General features: G+C 45.0%; 1 protein-coding gene across 1 annotated transcript; it reads left to right on the top strand.

The window, feature by feature from the left end:
* Nucleotides 1-314: 314 nt before the first annotated feature.
* On the top strand, nucleotides 315-4,745 carry FECH (ferrochelatase; the record flags this gene model as incomplete). The annotated part of the gene is made up of 6 exons (XM_010164455.1): nucleotides 315-421; nucleotides 1,536-1,634; nucleotides 2,402-2,509; nucleotides 3,557-3,721; nucleotides 4,142-4,201; nucleotides 4,611-4,745. Coding segments are annotated over 6 exons (674 nt in total), but the record flags the coding sequence as incomplete, so codon positions are not given.
* Nucleotides 4,746-8,933: the final 4,188 nt, after the last annotated feature.

Consider the following 8,933-nt stretch of genomic DNA (forward strand, 5'->3'; position numbering starts at 1 on the left):
GTTGTATGAACTTGGGTAGAATTGGTGCATTGAATGGACTTGGGTAGAATTGGTGCATTGAATGGACTTGGGTAGAATTGGTGCATTGAATGGACTTGGGTAGAATTGGTGCATTGAATGGACTTGGGTAGAATTGGTGCATTGAGTGGACTTGGGTAGAATTGTTCCCATTTGAGGCTCTCTGTTCTGATTTATGGTTGCATTTTAAATACGTAGCATTTTAAAATATGACATACTTTGCTACAAAACGGTTTTAACCTGACGGGTTGCTCGTGCCTTAGCTGAACCTCTGTTCTTAATTCTCTGTATTTCAGGAAGCAGTTTAAATGCCATTTATCGCTACTACAATAAAAAAGGGGAGAAGCCGAAGATGAAGTGGAGTATAATTGACCGATGGCCCACACATCCCCTTCTCATTCAGGTATGGATTTGTACGAGAGCTTTTGAAGTTGGCAGTTAGAACGAGAGGTGTGAACTGAACAGGTCTGATACGTGATCAGATTGACATTCCCTGGGGTTTTCTTAGATTGGTTGGCGTAGGAGAAACTGGGAATCTTTGCATTGCCAACTGACTTTAAAACAACAAAGAACTAAGTCAATACAGATGTTTCCTTTTTAGTAATATTGGCTGCCAGTAAAAACATAATACAGTGTTAATCAACAGAAACATTCTGAGGGAACACTTCACTGAGCTCAAGTCTTAGCTTCTAACAAAGCCTACAGGATTTTTAGCTCTGGTATGTACTAAAAGAAGACGAACCTGTTTGATTTAGGCTGTGTTTATGTATTTTCTTTAAAAAAAAAAAGAAAAAATACTCAAATAAAAGGAATGCTGCAGTTTGAGGGTACACTTTTGTTATGGTAATGAAGTGTGTCTGATCTACTGTGTATGAAATCAGAGGAGAAGGATGGTTATTTCATGCCAGATGCTTTGGCGAGGTGAGTGAAAGTGACCACCGTGCACATGCTGTTTTAAAAGCAGGGTCGTGTTACCATAACAGTGTTGGCTGGAAGGAACCTCTAGAGGTCCTTAGTCCCAGCTCCTGCTCGGAGCAGATCTGTGGTCAACACCCATATGGATTGTGGTGTTTTGTCACATTCCCATCTGGCAGCAGAGAGGTAATTCTGGGCACAGCGCTGGCCGTGGCGGGAGCCGTTCAGGGAAACCCTCTCGCTCCTTCCTTTTCAGAGAACATGGCATTTTTGTCTTTGTTGGGAAGCTTCTCCTCTAGAGACAGAGTCACAGAGTCACAGAATCACAGAATATTAGGTGTTGGAAGGGACCTCGAAAGATCATCTAGTCCAGCTCCCCTGCCGGAGCAGGGTGTGTTGGGACTGGGCACCGGTGATGCTGTGTACTTGACACTGTGTCATATGTGCTGCCTCTCGCTATTGTCCCACACATACCGAAGGGAATTTTGAAGTTCTTGAGGCAACCTGGGACAGTGAAGCTGCCTGTCTCGGGTCATTTGAGATCACATAATGCCTCTCAGTGTTTCTGATGCAGATCTTTGCTTTTTTTTTTTTCTAAACAGTGCTTCACTGATCACATACAGAAGGAACTGAACCTGTTTCCACCTGACAAAAGGAAAGACGTCGTCATCCTCTTCTCAGCTCACTCTCTGCCCATGTCTGTGAGTTACATCAGGTTGTTCTGTCACTGTTAGGCCAGGGTCACACCGGCTGGGCTGAATGGAAGGGTGGGCAGCTCGCACACCAGTGGGGCAGGGCTGCAGTTGTGGAAGTGCCAGGCAAATATGAAAGAGAAATGTGCAGGTGAGTTAGTGAGTTGCAGGGGGAAGCCTGATGCGGAGCTGAAGGGGAGGCACGTGAGCTGTGGTGACTGTCCTGCGTGCTCACTCGGATCCGCGCTGCTGGCCACTGAAGTTGGGGCGTGAGGTTAGGCCAACTTGATGTGGCTGCTCTCATGACTTGCCATCTCAAACCCAGATGGTAACAGAGGGGAAAATTTGGTTGTTTTCCCACCTCTAGAAAGCGGTGATAATGCTTTCCCTGAAGGCATGAAAGTAAAATCTTTGCGAGGTTACAATAAATGATTTGCTCCTCTGTCAGCAGCTGCAGTGGGACAGCTCTCGGAGCATTTTTCAGAGATGCAGTGCTGTTACCAGTATGTACCTGTATTATATACGGTGATAGAAGATTTTATCTTTTATTGTGTGAAGGAGGAGGAGTAGATGTTCTGGTAAAGCAGCTTCATCATAAGTTTTGTAGGGCAAGAATGTAGTTTTTCTTCCCTGTTTTGGATCAGCCGGGCAGTTGGTAGGGCTCATCCTGGGCACAGCCACATCACACACAGCACGCTCACCTTGCCCGGTCTTTAGGAGGTCTTTGCCCAAACACTTTCACTGGAAGGTAAAAGTCTAGTGTTTTTGTGCTGAAGGTTGTGAACCGTGGTGACCCGTATCCTCAGGAAGTGGGAGCTACTGTCCAGAGAGTCATGGAGAAGCTGAACTACTCCAACCCTTACAGGCTGGTGTGGCAGTCCAAGGTATGTGCTCAGGGAAGCTGTGAGGCCATCTACCACTGTAATGCTCTGCAGGTGATGGGGTTTATGATCTTCCAGCTTAAGGGGATCATAACCTCGGTGCTTCTTTCCAGTTTTCAGCAGGTATTTCTGCTAGAAAAGAATCTCCATCTTTTACTCAAATTCAGTCTTTCCGGATACTTTTTATCCACCGTTTCTCACCTTTTTTGTATATTGCATCGTTTCAAAGTAGATTTTTGGTGTGTCCGTTAGAAAACCTATGATCTCATAAGGTCTCGTTTAGTTTGGCATTTCTCTTTCTCTGTCAGAAGGAAGAATCGAGCACTCACTGGATTTTTAAGCTGTTGCTTTTTGAGAATCTCTGAGCAGTTTTTCCAAAGTCATCACGCTGTGAAATAGGCATTTGTAATAGGAATATGAGCCTAATCCAAACAGCCTGCCTTATTCTTGACGAAGGCTGCTGGCATGACTTTGTGCTGACCATGACTACTGCAAATGGCAAGGAACACAACTTTTAGCAGGATTTTGTAGTACAAGTATAACCTTATGTCTCGGGGGCATTACAGCTCTCGTGCCATTGCTGTCTTGTTCTTTGGTTGCATTTTGTAGTACATCAGCACTGAATGCTTCGTGGATCGGAAAGGGGTAAGGACAGTTTGCTCCATCCAGAGTGCTGACTTCTTTGAAAGGTTTAAACCCTGTGCAGTTGTGGTCAGGGCTTTATTGAACTGAAAACAGTAGACCTTTATTGAAATTTCCATTTACTTTAATGAGAGTCTCATTTAGACCAGCCCAGGTTCTGTTTCTTTGGGATTTAAATGACAAGACAGTATGTTTTCATAAAAATGTAATGGAGAAAGTGAGAGGTACGGTCAAAAGCCAGGAAATACAAATAACTGGCTCCGTCTGAAACATAATCCAGTCTGTGTTGTCCTGCTTAAGAAAACGTGGGTGTTCTTTGTAAGAATGATTTATTGTTTGGGGTTTTTTTGGTGGTTGGTTTGTTTGTTTGTTTGGTTGTTTTTTTAATTCTCCCTCCTTTTTTTCCAGGTTGGACCGATGCCTTGGCTTGGTCCACAGACAGATGAGACCATTAAAGGGCTGTGCCAAAGAGGAAAGAAGAACATGTTGTTGGTCCCAATAGCGTTTACAAGCGACCACATTGAGACACTTTATGAACTGGATATTGAGTATGCCCAAGTTTTAGCAAATGAGGTAAATGTCTTCTAGTTTTTATAACTGTTTCAATAGTGGTGCTCTGAATTTACTTTTCCTGATTTGAAATTGGCTTTGTAGTTACTTTTTTGCAGTATGATTTGGGGCAAACTTAATTTTTCTGTAAATTGAAAATTAATCTGAACTGGTTTAACTCAGAATTCTTAGAAACAAAAAACAAGCAGGACTTTGTCTTTCTGGACTTATTTTTTTAAGCCACTACTATCCTTACTAAAAAAGAATCGTTGATTTTTGTCAGCAAAGTGAAATAGTTATTTTTGCTGTATGGAAAAACATGGTATTGCATTTAATGCCATCAGTTTGGGGCAACGTCCGAATGAAGCAGAAAGGAAGATTTTGCAGGCTAACTCGTGAAGGATTTATCACACTTAACTTCTCTTCTCCTTATTTTTCATTCAGTGTGGAGTTGAAAATATCAGAAGAGCCGAGTCTCTGAATGGAAATCCACTGTTCTCCAAGGTATCTTCTTTGTTGTAACAGTTTGCAGTTGTGCGTTTCCTACTAGATTATGGATGTCTTCTGGTAGTTTTAAGGTATTTTGAGTTTAAGAGCAAAAATGGAAACCCCTGTGCTTAATCTGTGTACCACAAAGTGTTTTCTTTTACCACAGTTCGTGTGTGTTTGTTTGTTTTTTAAAAAGTTCAGAAGTTTGGTTTGGCAAAAAGGAACATCTTTTAATGAAATATTTCTCTTGCACTGTTATGCCAGTGTTGTTTTAAAGCAGAATTGTCCCCTGAATTAAAGGGAAATGGTGCTTAAAAGGTGCAGCCTGATGGGCACACAGTTTGGCAGGACACTTGTTAAAGCGCGTGTTTATTTTATGCAGATAGGTTTGCTCACTTCTGATGTTTAATGAATTGTCTTTCAGGCTCTGGCAGACTTGGTCTGTTCACACATCCAGTCGAATGAAATCTGCTCGAGGCAGTTAACCCTCTGCTGCCCGCTCTGCGTCAATCCTGTCTGCAGGGAGTCAAAAGCCTTCTTCACTAACCAGCAGCTGTGATGGGGAATGGGGCCAGCGCCGCTGGACTGCGCAGGGAAACGGCCCTGGTGAAGCAGCGCCCTGGGGAGGAACCGCTGCACCAAACCCTCCTGTTACACACCGGCAGCCTGGTGGTCTGTGGTGTCAGCCTCCTGTAACAGTGAGGAGAACCCAATTTTTTAGTTTGATTTTTTTTTTTCCCCTTATGTTACCTTTGTTTGAGAAGGGTTTGTAGAAGGTAGGGAAGTACGGGCCTTCATCCTGTGAGACGTGGAAAGATCTTGTTCCACCCGAGTCTGATTGGACTGAGCATGAGCCCATAAGTACGCACTGAGAAACTTAAAAAAGCTTTTTTACAAATGAGCTTCTATTTCCTATGCAGGGATTTATTTGTATGCAGTTTTGTCAGGAGTGCATTAATTTCAACTTCCCAGGTCAAACATAAAATTATTTGTTTTGTTTATGCTTGAGGTACAGTATAACCAGCATAGTCATCGATTGTCTCTTCTGAGAGTGATTTTTCAGATGGGCTTGAAGATCAAGTGACTTCTAATGCTTTTTAAATAATGTGTGTATATATATATATTTTATTTTTTTTTAGGTCTTAAAGATAAGGCTTTGTTTTGGTTTTTTTTTTGTTTTGTTTTGTTTTTTTCCTCCTGCCAGAAACTTCCGGTGAAAGCCCAACTGGGATAGTAGAACGCACAAGATTTGTTTACATTTTCTAGGAAAAACACTTGTTATCTGCAGGAAAGCCTCTGCATATGAAGAGCATAACATGAAAAAGGAGTAAGCCTGCTTGGGTGACCTTCAGCTGTAACCAACCGTGCGTGTTTCCGACCTCGCAGCCATCAGTAGCACCTACTGAAACACGGTGGCTCATCTTTTAAGCAAAATGACTTTTAAAAATTATTGTTAAAAAGGGATTTCTCTGTTTGGTTAAGTAAATTTAGGAAGTCAGGCTTACTCTCCAGAAGGTTTATAGATCTGCTCTGTGCTTTCTACTGTGCCACAGTGCTGTGGTTTTTGTGGGATACCTATGGAGTTCCATAGGTACAATTAGCTTAATTGAGTTGTTATTTAAAACTGAGATGGTAAGTCAGGAGTAATTGGGGTTGCAGAGGCCTGAGAGCCGGCCGCCTCCCACGCTGACAGCCTGGCGCTTGGGCAAACCTCTGTCAGAAGCTGGATTTTGTCTGTTGGGTTTTTGGCTCCTAACCCAGCTACACCTCCTGCTTGTCTTGGCAGGTGCTTGGGTGCAGCAGCACTGCTGAATCCACTCAGTTTTGTGGAGTGAAAAACTATTTTAGGGCAGAATTCCCTTGCTGTCAGTACTGGGACCAGTATACGGGTCAGTCTTGGGGGCTCTGTGGAAAAGCTGGTCACCACACAGCACGCCTGAGCTCAGCACTTGAAGTAGTTGAGGGCAGAAGTATCGCAGCACCTCCATCAGCGGTCCTCTCGCCCAGGGACCTCTCCTCCTGACGGGGACGGGGGACAAAGGAGGAGCAAAGCTGTGACAGTGCCCTGTGAGACTGAGCCGTGTGCGTGTCAGTCGTGTCAGCTTCATGGCACAGATGTTTACTTTACGTCATCAGCACTGAAATGCCAGGACTTCAGACAGTTTTATTTGCTTATGTAATTAAGAGGCACAAACAGTTTGAACCTCTGATCTTTCCAGGGTAGGGTTGTTTAAAAAGAGAATCAGCCTCTGCTGGTATCACAGGGGTTTATCTTGTTCTGTTTTATGCTGAAAGTGAAACGTGGGGTGCTAACGAAATGAAGGGTTGCTGTGTTGATCAGCTGGTGGGCCAGGTTGTGCCACGGAGCGGTGTAAATCCTGCTGTACAACCTGGCTAGGGTAGGTTGACTGAGTTATCTCCACTGCCATACTGCAGCTTCCCAGTGGGATTATGGTGAGACAGACTTAAACCCCCTCCGTGCCAGAGCCTCCTATGTTGCTGCTGTCCCTCCTTGCTTTAGCAGAGAGAAGTCTTCCGTGGCCCTTTGCAGCCGTGCCTCTTTCAGTGGCAGGGAGCTGCTGTTCTCCCCTCCTTGGTCTCTGCTCGCTGCCTTGGCAGGAAGAAGGAGCGCACAGCTGATTCCTGCCCTTGCTCAGGTGGAGTAGGTGGTGATCACGTGTGTATGGAAGGGTGACATTTTCATTGAATCAGTGTCCAAAGAATAAAAATGTCTGCGATATGTGTGGGAAGGGAACACTGACCTTTTGTCTCGCGTTAGACAAAGAACCTTTCTCTGTTCCCCTTTCTCTGCTTGACACTTAACAGTGGAAAACAGTCTGTTTTGTGAAATCTTCCTACTTACACCTCTTTCCTGCCAGTTGAAGGGTCTGGTGACCTTCGAATCCAGGTAGACCAGCACATTTAGAAGTGTGTATTTCCATACTGGAGAGAGTACTGAAAATATTAGCTGGCGCTAATTGGGAGGCATTACATTTGTCCCCAGTAATAAAATTTACTTTTTAGCATGCTAACCACAAGAGGGATAATTACTAAGCCAGTTACTGCTATTAGATGATAATGTAGGAATCGTTTAATTTTCCAGCTTTTAGTGGATGGATCTGGTCTCGTGGTTGGTGGGGCTCTTCACTTTGCTGAGCAGATCACGTGGTGTCACTCTGTCCTGCTCTTTAACACACAGAGTTTTGCCTTCGTGCAGCATCAAAAGCCTGTTGAAAAACGACCTGAGCGAGTTAGCTGGCAGCTCTGCTTAATGTTTTTAGTGAAGATAACAGCGAGACTAAAAACAGTAGGAATTGCTGCCATTGAAATCCCCTAATCCTGGGGTTTTGTGTGGGAGCATTTCAGACTATGCTCACTCAGTGGGATTCATCCGACCTCATTTTAGATGCTTCCAATCTCGATGTCGACATCTGAGCCTGTCTCCTGGGTCCCATTTATAGCTGAAATACATGTTTTAAGTTGTGATTCTGTTCAATGCTTCATCTCCTCTCAAGCAGATGTCCAGAGCGGGCTGGACGAGTTTCGCTCGGCACTGTCTCGGCAGGGCTGGCTGCGTTACACGTGTCCAGCGTCCGGAGCGATGAGTCCCATCTACTGATGTGCCTTCTTCAGCGCTCCGCCAGCGAGCGCAGCCGCTGCCTTTGGGAGGTTGCAGCCCCAGCCCTGCACTTACACCTTCAGTTTGCCCCTCTGACAGATCTTCAACATTTGGTGCTACTAACTCGGGACGCAGCCTCCTCAGATCCTGGGCACTTTCTGCTCTGCTTGAGTGGATCTGAGCCTACGGGAGTGGCAGCATCTGGGAGACTCCCGTCCTCGGACAGTAATCTTGTTGGATTTTATCTTTAGTTACACTCCTTCTGCAGTGCTTTGTTTCATTTCCAATGTGTATCGCTTGCGTACGCCCTGACAAAAAGCAGCCAGCTGGACGTGAGCTGAAGCGATGTGTTGAGGCAATGTTGTATCTGAAGGTTTCCATGGTAAGAGCCGAGTCCTCTGGCTGGGCTTGAGCAGTGGGGGGGCTTTGGGGACGGCGCAGTGTCACCATCCCCGTGCCCAGGCTGCTCAGGCTCCTGCTGCTGCTGGCAGTGCTGTTGGCTGTGCGGGCTGACAAACAGACGGCACCTGAAAGCAGGAGTGAGGGCTGGGGAGTGAAACCTTCACAGCAGCACACCCAGCGCTGTGGGACTCTGGCCTGAGGGTAGTGATGGAAAAACGGAGGAGTTCTGAAACAGAGCCCTCGGTGTCTGACACAAAGAGATGGGAACTAAAGGTGGTGGCACATGGAATGTTCTGCAGGGCTTGCTCATGATTAGGCTGATTCTAATTCTGATTTAACTCTGATTCTCCTGATTTAACTCTGCAATTTTGCTTTCTTCTTTTTTTTTTTAATTTTTCTTTTGTGTAGTTGGGGTTTTTCTCTTTTGGCATTTATCAAATCTCCCTTGTTCCTGGCTGCGTTTGAGAAAATGTGATAGCTTCCAAAAGTGGTGCTGCAACATTGAGAGGTGTGTGGGTGGTTTGTGTGAGCTAACCTCCTGCTCCCCTGGGGAAGCTGAGCTCAGTGGGGCCGGGATTCTCCGAGGAATATCTAAAAGCTCACTTTATTTTCCCGTTTTACAACACCTAGAGAGGTGGAAATCAATATGAAGTGATTCCTTTTAGTTTTTAATGCCAGATGTGTACAAACACTTGCATTTAGTCTGGCGTATGTATTGCAGATTGA

Source organism: Antrostomus carolinensis, unplaced genomic scaffold (assembly GCF_000700745.2).
Source record: "Antrostomus carolinensis isolate BGI_N321 unplaced genomic scaffold, ASM70074v2 scaffold10143, whole genome shotgun sequence".
Taxonomy (NCBI): domain Eukaryota; kingdom Metazoa; phylum Chordata; class Aves; order Caprimulgiformes; family Caprimulgidae; genus Antrostomus; species Antrostomus carolinensis.